Source organism: Rhineura floridana, chromosome 2 (genome assembly GCF_030035675.1).
Source record: "Rhineura floridana isolate rRhiFlo1 chromosome 2, rRhiFlo1.hap2, whole genome shotgun sequence".
Lineage (NCBI taxonomy): Eukaryota > Metazoa > Chordata > Lepidosauria > Squamata > Rhineuridae > Rhineura > Rhineura floridana.
In genome coordinates, this window is record NC_084481.1 from 378,269 (window position 1) to 393,368 (window position 15,100).

General features: G+C 44.5%; 1 protein-coding gene across 2 annotated transcripts in view; it reads left to right on the top strand.

The window, feature by feature from the left end:
* The window catches only part of CD2AP (CD2 associated protein), a 152,963-nt gene that overhangs the window by 97,568 nt on the left and 40,295 nt on the right, over positions 1-15,100 (top strand). For both annotated transcript variants that reach the window (XM_061607521.1, XM_061607520.1), the window contains 2 exons: positions 3,216-3,375; positions 13,803-13,945. In XM_061607521.1, the coding sequence (XP_061463505.1) occupies positions 3,216-3,375; positions 13,803-13,945 (303 nt within the window). The remainder of the gene's footprint in view (positions 1-3,215; positions 3,376-13,802; positions 13,946-15,100) is intronic.

Genomic DNA, 15,100 nt, shown 5'->3' on the forward strand with positions numbered 1-15,100 from the left:
GGTGCGCCGCCTTAAGTAGGGAAGGTCTTTGCCCGTAATCTCTGACTCCTCCGAAGGTCCCCCTTCTGACTGACCCGCTTCTTGTGGTGTCTCACGCGGGGCGAGCCTCCACCTGCTCATCGGACAATACAGGCTTGCCAGGTGCTGGCATGACCTCAGGGGGCGTGACTGTAATTGGCGGGGAAGCATTTGAAGTGTCAGGCTGAGTGCCAGGGGGGTTGGAGTTGGCGCGCGCAAGGTCTTTCCCCAACGGCTCTGCAGGGGCGTCTGTAGGTGGAGCGGGCAGGAGAATCAGCCGTGGGAACTAACGGGCTGTCGACTTCACCCTCTTCCTCAGTGTCCTCGAAAACCTCTCCCGCCTCTGACTCTTCCCCCTGATCTATCTGGGGAAGTGGGGGTGCAGGCAACTCCAGACCCTGCTCCCCCTGGGGCACCTGGGGCTCAACAGCCGCTCCTCCACTGGAGCCACTCCCCACGTGCAGAGCACGGTAGGTGTATCAGCCACCACTAGCTGATAGAGGAGGAGTTTTTCCTTGGCATGCCAGTTGGACTCACTCCACCTACACTTGTCTGAGGTGGTGCTGTGGCCACATGGCCTTTCCCCAGCATTAGCCACAGTGGTGCTGAGTCAGAGTGGTTGCCAACTAGCCAATGGGCACCTGCAATAGAGTAATTGCTACCAGTAGTCCCGCCATCACCACCCCGAGGTTGCAGAGTTCCTATATGTCTAGCTTCTATCACATGCTTCCCACCTGTAGGGCCACAGAGAGAAGCACAGGCTGCAGTGCTGCCAAGGCCACGGAGCCGGGCCGATAAGAGTGTGCCCAGAATGTGACTCCCTGCCTGTTCTCAGGCCACAGCTCCAATGGATCCCCTCAGGAGATGTGTCTTCGTCCCTCACGTTATGTCTCAGCTGACAGCCAAGGACATCTGTCAAGGCTGTGCTGCAAACTGGTGCCAGGTGACCTGGGGGTGCAGGGCCAGTAGGTGCTAGGCCACTGCAGGAGGCGGGTCTGCGCTGCCCTCATGGCTGCAGGGGCGCATGCCCTCCCACCGCTTGAGTAACACCACTACCTCCTCATTCACAGTGCCAGCTGCGAGGCCCAGCCCAGTCTCCCTTCACCTATACCTGCAGCCTCTGCAGCTGCACCTGTTCATCCTGGCCTGGACCAGCAGATGCAGTGCAGGGCGTGGAGAATCACTGTGTGCCTGTGGGTCCTTGCCTTGACCGACCTGCAGCACTGATGGTTCTTTTGCCTGTATGGGGAGGCCATCAAGGAGCTGTGTGTGATGCTGGCTCCCCATCTGGAAGCCTACCACCGTGCTTGCAACAACTTCTCCATGCTCCAGGAAGTGCTCCTTGGCCTGCACTACCTGGCCACAGGAGAATTCCAGTGAGATGTTGGGGGATGCCAACTCCATCTCCCAGTTCTCCACGAGCAGGTGCCTGTCAGCCTTCCTGGACGACATGGTCCCACGTGTGCAGGAGTTCATCTACTTCCCACAGATGGAGAAACGTGCTCGCCTGAGGGATGAGTTCTTTGCTGTCGCAGGCTTCCCTGCAAGGAGGACACACATTGAGGGGGCGAGGGAGAAACTGCCTGGCAGTGTCACCTGCTTGTGGCACCTCCCCATGTGTGAGTGCTACTGCTACCGCTGGCTCCAAGAGAATGGCATGCCTACAAGGGAATACCTTGCTTCTGCAGTTGTGGGGCTGCCTTCCCTGTGCAGGAGCTACCTGGGCCAGTATTGCGGGTTGCTCCATGGGGGCTACAGCCGCAACTATTCCCCCCACGTCGCTGATGGAGCCTGGGGTCCACATGGCCACTGTTGGACTGCTGGAGGGCCGGTGTGGCCTGTGTGTCTCTGGAGCCGTCTGCAATCCTCCCTGTCAGGGGTGTGGCTGTCTGGTGGGGGACATCTGATGTTGTTTGCCACCCCCCTAGCTGTTTTCCCTTGTGTGCTGTGCTGATACTGGCTGTCTGGAGCTATGGTGGTGATGGTGCTGCTGCTGGATGTCTGTTGGGGAGGCAAACTAGAGGGGGAGTTACCATGTGGAGCATTCTTGCTCGCTCCTTCACAGGAGGCGTGGCCTTTGTGGGGAATGTGCTCAAAGTGCCCAGTGTTAGTTTGTTTGCCCAGTGCCCCTCTCCCAAGCGCAAACTTGCCGCCCTGGGCTCCTGCTAGGAGGAAGGGTGGGATATAAATCAAATAATAAATAAATAAAATAAACTCCCCAATTTGGGAATCCAACCGGCAGCATGCTGTGCCGTGCATGAGAGTAAGTGGAGTAAGGAAGGGCTGGGGCATGCTCAGTTTAAATCTGGTTGCTGCTGCTTAATTGGCCATAGACTCTGCCATATCCAGCAGGCTGTTTCAGATGGGTGAGGGTGGGGCTTGGTGTGCCTGGACTCAGTTGGAGGCAATTGGGCCCTACCCATTGGCTTCCATTGTAACGTTTTCCTTAGACTGGTGTTTTCCCTGGTGTAACTTTTTCCCGACTCAGAACCTTGCAGGATGCTCCAAACTGGATACAGTGTAACCCCTCGCCTCAGCCCCTCCTCTGCTATGCCCCTGGGACACCCCGTTTTCAGACCTGCTGGCTCTCTATTCACCAGGCTTGCCAGTCCTGGCAGACCTCCAGCAGAGCCAGCAAGGTCCCAGTGGCGCCACAGTTCTGCCGGAATGAGGAGTTTCTGTTGGGAGAGCCTAGCAGCGCCAGGAGCCTGCCAGCTCAGCCAGGGGTCCACCACATCCAACTCTCCCCAGTCCAGTGTAAACTCAGGTTGGATTGCTCCCCTAATGATTTAAGGAAAGTAGACAGCATTTTGATAATGTTAACATATTCATGTCAGTGTTTGAGAAGTGTAACTTTTTTTAGTTCTCGACTTTCTGGAGACCAGCTTTAATCCATAGTCCTTCAGGATCTGAGAATGCAGACCAGAAGGGGGCAGTTCATTTCTTCAGGCCTGAATGTGGTTTTGGCTTTCTATACTGTGTTCCCTAGACAACCTTGTTCCAAACTTTTGCCAGCAGGGTTGTGCACCTTGGTTGCTCTGAATAGAGGGCCCCAATATTCACAGAAGAAGCTCCTAATAAATTGCATCTGTATTGTTTGCATGTCAGCTTATGAAATAGATAATGGTAGCTTTAAAAAGTCACACTCTTCCAAGCACCCAAATACTACTCATAGGCATTTCTCTTTTATTCACCAGATGAAAAAGGAGGGTTGGATCAGAAAATATCTAAACCAGTAGCTCCTCAAGTACCACCCAAAAAGCCTGTCCCTCCAAACAAAGCAAATGTCATTTTAAGATCTGGGATTTTGAATCCAAAACGGTCAGATAAACCAGTTGTGCAACCATCAGTATCTAAGTAAGTATGCCTTTTTCTGTTGCAATTCTGCATCCTGGGTGTTAAAGAGTAGGTAAAGGTAAAGAGATGTAGCCTATAGGAAGCCCACAGGCAGAATATGAGGGCAGTAGCCCTCTCCTGCTGATGCTCTGATCCTGGAGGTAGTGTATAGCCATTGGTAGCCTTATTCCCCATCAGTTTGTCTAATTTCCCATTTTAAAGCAGTCTGGTTGATGACCATAATTGCATCTTCTGGATGATAATTCCATGGTTGAACTATGCACTGTGTGAAGAAGTACTCCCATTTGTTTGTCCAGAATCTCCCACTGTTTAGCTTCACTGGATGACTTAAAGTTCTAGTATTACAAGCGAGGTAGGGAAACTTCTCTGTCCACACAATGCATAATTATATACATCTTTCATAGAACAGAATCATAGAATTGGAAGGGGCCTAACTCCACTGAGTCCAATCTCCTGCTCAATGCAGGAATCCAACTTAAAACATACCTGACACTTGAATGCCTCCAATGTTGGAGAGCACACCACTTCTCTTTACTCTCGTCTCCTCCTTTATTGTCCTCCTTTACTCACTTTTTTACTAAACTAAAAAGCCCCAATTTTGTACCCTTTCCTTGTAGGAGGAGTTGCTTTAGCTCCCTGACCTTTTTGGTTGTCATTTTGTAAAACTTTTCTAGCTATACAGCTTCTTTTGAGGTGTAGTGAACAGAACTGTACTCAGTATTCAAAGTATGGCCATGCTACAAATTTGTTCAAAGCCATTACAATATTGGAAGCTTTATTTTCGAGACTCAAAGGAAGGCAGTGGTAAACCACCTCTGAAATACCTCTTACCGTGAAAACTGTGAATAGACTATCCAAAATGCAGCACGTGATAGTGCTGAAGATGAGACCCGCAGCTCAGAAGGCACTCAGTGAGCTACTGGAGAAGAACAAAGGACAAGTATGAGTAGTGCTGTGACTAATGACGCCACTGGGTCAAAGCTGAATAGAAGCCCACAGGCTGAAGTGCACAGATGGAAAAGGAGAGTCCAGAGTTGTATGACGCACACAATAGGAACATGGAATGTGAGAAGCATGAACCAGGGAAAGTTAGAAATCGTCAAGCAAGAATGGAACGTATCAACATTACAATACTTGGTGTGAGTGAATTAAAATGGACGGGAATGGGACCTTTTCAATCAGGCAACTACAAAATATTTTATGCAGGAAATGAGAAATAAGGTTGCTTTAATAGTGAGAAATGATGTAGCAAAAGCAATTAGGAGCTATAATGCAAGGTCTGAACAAGTTATATCAGTGAGATTTAACAGGAAACTATTAACAACCATCATCCAAGTCTATGCTCCAACAGCAAACGCAGAAGAAGAGGAATTGGAGAGATTTTACGCAGAAGTACAGGAAGAAATTGATCACACACCAAAAGAAGATGTGCTGATAATCATGGGGGACTGACATACAAAAGTACTGGCTGCCCATTTGCTACCGGGCCAAGTTCAAAGTTCTAGTTCTGGTGTACAAAGCCCTATACAGCTTGGGCCCAGGATACCTGAAAGACCGGCTTACCCCTTAGATACCCAGTCGATCACTGTGCTCTGCAGGTGAGGGCCTCCTGCAGATACCATCTTATCAGGAGGTCCGTTCTGCACAACATAGGAAATGGACCCTTAGTGTGGTGGCACCTACCCTATGGAATTCCCTCCCCTTAAATATTAGACAGGAGCTATCTCTGTTATCTTTTCGGTGCCTATTGAAGACTTTCCTCTTTCAACAAGCCTTTTAAGTTAAGATCTATCCCAGTCTGCGTCTGGGTTGGAATTGCTTTTAGTATGTTTTTTTAAAACCTTTTTTTCCCTGAACAATATGTTTTTAACCCTTTTTATTTAAGATGTTTTTAAAGCTTTTGTAAAGTGTGTTTTTAAAGTTTTGTTTTAATATATTTTAAAGTCCGTTATGATGTTTTAAAGTGTTTTTACTGCTTTTGTTTGCTGCCCTGGGCTCCTGCTGTGAGGAAGGGCAGGATATAAATTAAATAATAAATAAATAAAATAAATAAAATAAAATAAAAGTAGGTAACAGAGAAGAACTAGGAATTGTGGGAAAATGAGGCTTAGGTGACAGAAATGAAGCAGGAGAAAGACTTATTGAATTCTGTGAAGCCAGTAATTTGTTCCTTGCAAACATATTTTGAGCAACTGAAAAAACATCTGTACATGTGGACATCACCATATGGAATCAAATTGATTATATAATTGGTAGCAGAAGATGAAGTTCCATAGTTTCTCCAAAAACAAGACCAGGCCCAGACTGCGGTACAGATCATGAACTGGTAATATCAAAAATCAGAGTAAAGCTAAAGAAGAACAATAAAGCAATCATAATGTGAAAATTTAATTTAATTTAAATTACATCCTAGAAAAATATAAAGATCAAATAAGGAACAGATTTGAGGCTTTAAACCTAGTTGATAGAGAACCAGAAGAACTATGGATTGAAGTCAGAGAAATTATCAGGGAAGAATGCAAAAAGACAATACCTCTAGTTAAAAAGAGAGAAAGACCTCAATGGATGACTGAAGCAACTCTTAAAATGGTTAAAGAGAAGGAAAGCAAAAGCAAGAGGAGATAGAAACACTGTTAGAACCCAAAATGCAACAACACAGTGACTAGTATGTAGGGACAAAGAGAACTATTACAATAGTTATTGAATAGAAATAGAAGAGGATAACAACAAAGGAAGAACAAGAGCCCTATTCCAAAAGATTAGCAAAATGAAAGGGATGTTGAATAATCAGCGGGAAAACTAACTGATCAATATGCCATAAAAGGAAGATAGAAGCAATACACTGAAGAACTCTAGAAAAGAGATGACAGGATGACAGATTTATTCATGGAGGAACTGTATGATGAAGAACCAGAAATTTTAGAATATGAGTTGAAAGCTGCTCTTAAAATACTTGGAAGAAACAAATCACCAGGAACAGATGACATACCAGTAGAATTGCTACAAGCTACTGAGACTGAATCTGTCCAAATTTTGACAAAAATTTGTCAACAAATATGGAAAACTAAACAATGGCCCACAGACTGGAAGCGTTCAATATACATCCCAATTCCAAAGAAAGGGGATCCCAGGGAATGCAGTAATTGCCTTAATATCCCATGCAAGTAAAGTAATGCTCAAGATTCTATAACAAAGACTGTTACCATATATGGAGCAAGAAGTGCCAGACGTCCAAACTGGATTGAGAAAGGGAAGAGGCACCAGAGATCATATCGCAAACATAAGTTGGATAATGGAACGGAGCAAGGAATTTCAGAAGAAAATCACCCTGTGCTTTATAGATTACAGCAAAGCCTTTGACTGTGTAGATCATGAAAAACTATGGAATGCTTTAAAAGAAATGGGGGTGCCATGGCATCTGATTGTCCTGATGCGCAACCTATACTCTGCACAAGAGGCTAGTGTAAGGACAGAATATGGAGAAACCGATTGGTTCTCAGTCGGAAAGGGTGTGAGACAGGGGTGTATTTTATAACTCTATTTATTTAATCTATATGCAGAACATATCATAAGGAAAGTGGGATTGGACCAAGATGAAGGAGGTGTGAAAACTGGAGGGAGAAATATCACTAATGTAAGATATGCAAACAATACCATACTACTAGCAGAAACCAGTAATGATTTGAAACAAATGCTGATGAAAATTAGAGGAAAGCGCAAAAGCAGGACTACAGCTGAACATCAAAAAGATTAAAGTAATGACAACAGAAGATTTATGCAACTTTACAGTTGACAATGAAGACATTGAACGTCAAGGATTATCAATACCTCGGCACAGTCATTAACCAAAATGGAGACAATAGTCAAGAAATCAGAAGAAGGCTAGGACTGGGGAGGGCAGCTGTGAGAGAACTAGAAAAGGCCCTCAAATGCAAAGATGTATCACTGAACACCAAAGTCAGGATCATTCAGACCATGGTATTCCCGATCTCTATGTATGGATGTGAAAGTTGGACAGTGAAAAAGGCGGATAAGAGAAAAATCAACTCACTTGAAATGTGGTGCTGGAGGAGAGCTTTGCAGATACCATGGACTGCAAAAAGGACAAATAATTGGGTGTTAGAACAAATTAAAGCAGAACTGTCACTAGAGCTAAAATGATGACACTGAGGTTATCATACTTTGGACACATCATGAGAAGACATGATTCACTAGAAAAGACACTAATGACTGGAAAAACAGAAGGGAGTAGAAAAAGAGGAAGGCCAAACAAGAGATGGATTGATTCCATAAAGGAAACCACAGACCTGAACTTACAAGATCTGAACAGGGCGGTTCATGACAGATGCTCTTGGAGGTCGCTGATTCATAGGGTCGCCATAAGTCGTAATCGACTTGAAGGCACATAACAACAACAAAAGTTGACAATGAGGACATTGAACTTGTCAATGATTATCAATACCTCAACGTAGTCATTAATCAAAATGGAGACCATAGTCAAGAAATCAGAAGAAGGCTAGGACTTTCTTTCTGGATGGATGGACGGACGGACGGACGGATGGATGGATGGATTGATTTCTATCCTGCCTTCCTCCCAGTAGGAGCCCAGGGCGACAACTCTTGTTTTCTATTAACTGCATTTGCCCTTTTAATAACAATTTTCCCAGTTTGGAGAGATTGTTTCAGAGCTTTTTACAATCCCTTTTAGCTTTTACACTCTGAACAATTTGGTGTGATCAACAAAGTTGCCACCCTCACTGCTCAGTCCTGACTCCAGATCATTTATGAACAAGTTAAAAACCACAGGCCCTAACACAAATTCCTGCAGAACCCCACTGCTTACATCCCTCCATTGTGAGAACTGTCCATTTATTTGTACTCTCTGCTTTGTGTTCTTTGACCATTTAGGTGTTCAGTGGTTTGTGACAGGGTGTTACAGCCCATGTATCTGCTGATGTTTTGCTAGAGCTGTTGTTTTGTGTTTATTTATTATTACATTTATGTCCAACCTTTTCTTCAAGGAGCTCAAAGTGGTGTACAGACATATATCTCTCCAGTGACTGGCCCAAGGTCACCCAGTGAGCTTCATGGCCAAGTGGGGATTTCAACCCTGATGTCCCATGTTCCAGTCCAACACTCTAACCACTGCACTACGCTGGCTGTCCCTACACCATTGTTAAAAGCTTGTAAAAGTCCAAGTATATGATGTCAAATAGATTACTGCTATCCACATGCTTATTGACACTCTCAAAGAACTCTAAAAAGTTATTTAGATTGGACTTGCCCTTGTTCTTCAGCAATACTTGTTCTTCTATATGCTTGGTAATTTTATATTTAATAATGGTTTCCATCAGTTTTCCTGGAACAGATGTCAGATGCCTATGATTTCTCTGTTCCCTTTTTAAAAATTGTTGTTATATTGACCACTTTACAATTCTCAGGTACAATCTTAGGAACCAGTTAGATATATTTGTTAGAAGATCAGCAATATCACATTCAAGTTCTTTTAAGAACTCTTGGATGGATGCCATCTGGACCTGGTGATGATAATTTGTCAGTAAGGCCTAGAATTTTGTCTCTTGTCACCGGGACCCATTCCTTGGGGGATGAGCAGCTATCCTCTCGTGCCGAGGATATATCTCCAGGGGGTGGAGGGATCCTTGTAGTGGGTGATTCGATCATTAGGAACATAGACAGTGGGGTGTGTGATGGGCGTGTAGGCCGCAAGGTGTTTTGCCTGCCTGGTGCAAAGGTTGCGGATATCGCCCATCATTTAGATAGTTTGGTAGACAGTGCTGGGAAGGAGTCAGTGGTCGTGGTGCACGTTGGCACCAACGATATGGGGAAATGCAGCCGTGAGGTCCTGGAAGCAAAATTTAGGTTGCTAGGTAGGATGCTGAAAGCCAGGACCTCCAAGGTGGCTTTCTCTGAAATGCTACCGGTTCCACGCGCAGGACCAGCCAGACAGGCCCAGCTTCGAAGTCTCAATGCGTGGATGAGACGATGGTGTCGGGTGGAAGGGTTTGGATTTGTTAGGCACTGGGGAACATTTTGGGACAAGCCGGGCCTGTACAAAAGGGACGGGCTCCACTTGAACCAGAATGGAACCAGACTGCTGGCACTTAAAATTAAAAAGGTAGCAGAGCAGCTTTTAAACTGACTGAGGGGGAAAACCCGACAGGAGCTGAGAAAGGTCCGGTTCAGAATAAACCTCCCCTCTGGGATAAAAACCAAAGAAATGATGAAATTTTAAAAGGGGTAGGCCTAGAAGTAGGCATTGTGAGAGCAGGGGCACAGGATATAAATTCAGAAGAGCAAAATTACCACAGGCCTAACCACAAGTGCCAAAGACACTTGAAGAGAGACACTGCTTACAAGTGCCTGTACGCTAATGCTAGGAGCCTCCGAACCAAGATGGGAGAACTGGAGTGCTTGGTCTTAGAGAAGAGCATTGATATAGTGAGCATAACCGAGACCTGGTGGAATGGAGAAAACCAGTGGGATACGGTTATCCCTGGATATAAACTATATCGGAAGGAGAGGGAAGGACGTATTGGTGGCGGAGTCGCTCTATACGTGAAAGAAGGCATTGAATCCAGCAAGCTCGAAACCCCAAAAGAGGCAGACTCCTCCACAGAATTGTTGTGGGTGGTGATACCGTGCCCCAGGAGGGACTTAATACTGGGAACGATCTATCATCCCCCTGATCAAAATGCTCAGGGAGACCTTGAGATGAGATATGAAATTGAGGAAGCATCCAAACTAGGAAATGTGGTAGTAATGGGTGACTTCAACTACCCGGACATAGACTGGCTGCATATGTGTTCCAGTCATGACAAAGAAGCAAAGTTTCTAGATATTCTAAATGACTATTCCCTAGATCAGTTGGTCATGGAACTGACCAGAGGGATGGCAACCCTGGACTTAATCCTCAGTGGGGACCGGGACCTGGTGCGAGATGTAAGTGTTGTTGAACCGATTGGGAGCAGTGACCACAGTGCTATTAAATTAAACATACATGTAACTGGCCAATTGCCAAGAAAATCCAACATGGTCACATTTGACTTCAAAAGAGGAAACTTCACAAAAATGAGGGGATTGGTAAAAAGAAAGCTGAAAAACAAAGTCCAGAGGGTCACATCACTCGAAAATGCTTGGAAGTTGTTTAAAAACACTATATTAGAAGCTCAACTGGAGTGCATACCGCAGATCAGAAAAGGTACCGCCAGGGCCAAGAAGATGCCAGCATGGTTAACAAGCAAAGTCAAGGAAGCTCTTAGAGGCAAAAAGTCTTCCTTCAGAAAATGGAAGTCTTGTCCGAATGAAGAAAATAAAAAAGAACACAAACTCTGGCAAAAGAAATGCAAGAAGACAATAAGGGATGCTAAAAAAGAATTTGAGGAGCACATTGCTAAGAACATAAAAACCAACAACAAAAAATTCTATAAATACATTCAAAGCAGGAGACCATCTAGGGAGACAATTGGACCCTTGGATGATAAGGGAGTCAAAGGTGTACTAAAGAACGATAAGGAGATTGCAGAGAAGCTAAATGAATTCTTTGCATCTGTCTTCACATTGGAAGATATAGGGCAGATCCCTGAACCTGAACTAACATTTGCAGGAAGGGATTCTGAGGAACTAAGACAAATAGTGGTAACGAGAGAGGAAGTTCTAAGCTTAATGGACAATATAAAAACTGACAAATCACCGGGCCCGGATGGCATCCACCCGAGAGTTCTCAAAGAACTCAAAGGTGAAATTGCTGATCTGCTAACTAAAATATGTAACTTGTCCCTCGGGTCCTCCTCCGTGCCTGAGGACTGGAAAGTGGCAAATGTAACACCAATCTTCAAAAAGGGATCCAGAGGGGATCCCGGAAATTACAGGCCAGTTAGCTTAACTTCTGTCCCTGGAAAACTGGTAGAAAGTATTATTAAAGCTAGATTAACCAAGCACATAGAAGAACAAGCCTTGCTGAAGCAGAGCCAGCATGGCTTCTGCAAGGGAAAGTCCTGTCTCAGTAACCTATTAGAATTCTTTGAGAGTGTCAACAAGCATATGGATAGAGGTGATCCAGTGGACATAGTGTACTTAGACTTTCAAAGAGCGTTTGACAAGGTACCTCACCAAAGGCTTCTGAGGAAGCTTAGCAGTCATGGAATAAGAGGAGAGGTCCTCTTGTGGATAAGGAATTGGTTAAGAAGCAGAAAGCAGAGAGTAGGAATAAACGGACAGTTCTCCCAATGGAGGGCTGTAGAAAGTGGAGTCCCTCAAGGATCAGTATTGGGACCTGTACTTTTCAACTTGTTCATTAATGACCTAGAATTAGGAGTGAGCAGTGAAGTGGCCAAGTTTGCTGACAACACTAAATTGTTCAGGGTTGTTAAAACAAAAAGGGATTGCGAAGAGCTCCAAAAAGACCTCTCCAAACTGAGTGAATGGGCGGAAAAATGGCAAATGCAATTCAATATAAACAAGTGTAAAATTATGCATATTGGAGCAAAAAATCTTAATTTCACATATACGCTCATGGGGTCTGAACTGGCGGTGACCGACCAGGAGAGAGACCTCGGGGTTGTAGTGGACAGCAGGATGAAAATGTCGACCCAGTGTGCGGCAGCTGTGAAAAAGGCAAATTCCATGCTAGCAATAATTAGGAAAGGTATTGAAAATAAAACAGCCGATATCATAATGCGTTGTATAAATCTATGGTGCGGCCGCATTTGGAATACTGTGTACAGTTCTGGTCGCCTCATCTCAAAAAGGATATTATAGAGTTGGAAAAGGTTCAGAAGAGGGCAACCAGAATGATCAAGGGGATGGAGCGACTCCCTTACGAGGAAAGGTTGCAGCATTTGGGGCTTTTTAGTTTGGAGAAAAGGCGGGTCAGAGGAGACATGATAGAAGTGTATAAAATTATGCATGGCATTGAGAAAGTGGATAGAGAAAAGTTCTTCTCCCTCTCTCATAATACTAGAACTCGTGGACATTCAAAGAAGCTGAATGTTGGAAGATTCAGGACAGACAAAAGGAAGTACTTCTTTACTCAGCGCATAGTTAAACTATGGAATTTGCTCCCACAAGATGCAGTAATGGCCACCAGCTTGGACGGCTTTAAAAGAAGATTAGACAAATTCATGGAGGACAGGGCTATCAATGGCTACTAGCCGTGATGGCTGTGCTCTGCCACCCTAGTCAGAGGCAGCATGCTTCTGAAAACCAGTTGCCGGAAGCCTCAGGAGGGGAGAGTGTTCTTGCACTCGGGTCCTGCTTGCGGGCTTCCCCCAGGCACCTGGTTGGCCACTGTGAGAACAGGATGCTGGACTAGATGGGCCAGTGGCCTGATCCAGCAGGCTCTTCTTATGTTCTTATGTTCTTATGGTGTGTACTTCAATTGCCCTCAAAGTTAGTTCAGACACAGGGATCTGCCCTATATCCTTTGCAGTAAATAGAGGCACAAAGAATTCATTTCAGCATCTCTGCAATCTTTTCTTCCTTTAGCACACGTTGGACCTTTGGACAACAAGGGAGTCAAACTGCCTCCCTGACTATTTTCCTAGTCTGTGATGGCAATTGAAGTCACCCATGCTTACGTTGGATGCCGCCCTGATTTTCTATCTCAAGATCACCTTCAGCATTAAATTTCTTTGGGGCCTAGTATAGCCACAGTGATTCTGTGGAGAATGATGCCCCTTTTGAGTTTTCTAGTTTGTTTTACTCTGTGCCCTCTTTGATGTACAGAGCAATGCTGCCCCAGTATATTCTACCAGTAGAGTTTGTGTCCTGAGATGACTATATCCCGCTAGTACTCTTCATTCCACTGGGGCTCTATTATGTCTAGTATATTTATGTTCTTCTTTAAAACCAAGCACTTAGATCAGAGGCTTCTAGCCTTAGCATATAAACACCTCTGCTTGGTTCCCCTCTATAAATAACTCTGGCATGTGCACTTCCTTCGGTGGCTCTTTAGCCACGTGCTGATTGCCTAGTTCTTATTTGAACAGTCAGAAACTTTATAAACCTTGTTTTCAAAATGATGGTTTGGAACATGTCGCCCACTTGCCTACTTCTTCTTGCTCTTTTTCATGACTGGGTTCCCTCCCCTTTATTTCCCCTCATAACTCTAAGCTGTCCTTAACACCCAAATCAGCAAACTACGGCTTCACCTCATCTTCAGATATTACCTTTGCAAACTAAAGTTTGGAAACAACGCTAACATAGTTAGGTGATTTGGACATCATGCCAAACTGTGGTTGGAGAGAAGCAAGAAGAACGTGTGTGAGACCATGTGAGTTTTGAAAACTGGGCCTATTTTTTATGAATCTGTATGTGGAACAATTGGAAGTACTGATTGTGCTGAAGGGTTCCCCCCCCCCGATTTGTTTCCGTTTCTAATGTTAAATTGTTTTCTCTTTCAAACACAGGACAAATGGGGAAGTTGTTTCATGGCGACCAAAATCTGAAATTGAGCCAGTGACAAAACCAAAGTTAGATTCTGAACAGTTACCATTGAGACCAAAATCAGTAGAGGTCGATTCATTTGCAATAAAGAACCTGAAAGGAACAGGTAAGCTTAAATATATATATATAATTGGAGAAATCTTTTGGGGGTTTTGCTCTCCAGTATTAGAATAGACAATCAGAAAAGCTAATGACATAATAAATAGGTTAGTCTATGAGGTTTGTCTTACGTAGTCAAGACTTGCTTTTCCTTAAACAGCTATCCTTCTAAAAATACTATAAAAAAATTCTTCAGCAAAACCTCTGGTTCTTCTGGAATCCATGTGGGTCTTGAAACTGCTTTAATATTTGGAAAGCCAAAGCTTTGGACTTGCATGGAGGAGGTATACCATTAAAAACATGATCATTTAAAAGTTGCTGCTTAATAATAGGCAAATGCTCTGGGCAGTAGTATACATCTTGCCCCTCTTTTGGCTCCCCCTTTACCTTTGCATGCCTTGGAGGGATGGAAGGGGTTTGCCTTTTCCTACTCTGCCCCTTCCATTGTAGGATAGATCAGCCTCTGGAGTTGGGAGTTGAGTTGGATAGTTTATTGGGGCAGCTCAGAAGTGAAGTGGTGCTTCAGATCAAAATTTGCCACTATTCCCCTTCCCCTTACATCAGATGCAGAGCCTTGCAAGATGACTGTGGCAAGCTAGCAATGTAACAGCCATAGCTTTCCTGCACTTTGGTGCCATATGGACGTTTTGCTACAAGATTTGGTGAAAATAAATACAGAACTGTTTTTAGTTAAACTTACTGCATTGTAATTGTAATTGTAGTTTTTCTGTTTGTTCCATACTCCTCTGTAAGTCATTATGAGACCATTTTCTGGTATACTACTACTTATACTACTGCTGCTGCTGCTGCTGCTGCTGCTACTACTACTACTCATAATAATAATAATAATAATAATTAATAAATGTGGGTGGGAGACATGAGTACTGCTTTCACTTCCAAGTACTGCATCTGCTTCTGTGGATCTACCTACGTCCCTATCTGGACAGTGACGACCTCGCCTCAGTTGTTCATGCTCTGGTAACTTCTAGACTGGACTACTGCAATGCACTCTACGTTGGGCTGCCCTTGAAGACTGTTCGGAAACTACAGCTAGTCCAGAACGCAGCGGCCAGATTGTTGACGCGGACCAGAAGGTCCGCTCATATAACACCTGTTCTGGCCCGTCTGCACTGGCTTCCTATTTGTTTCCAGGCTAGATTCA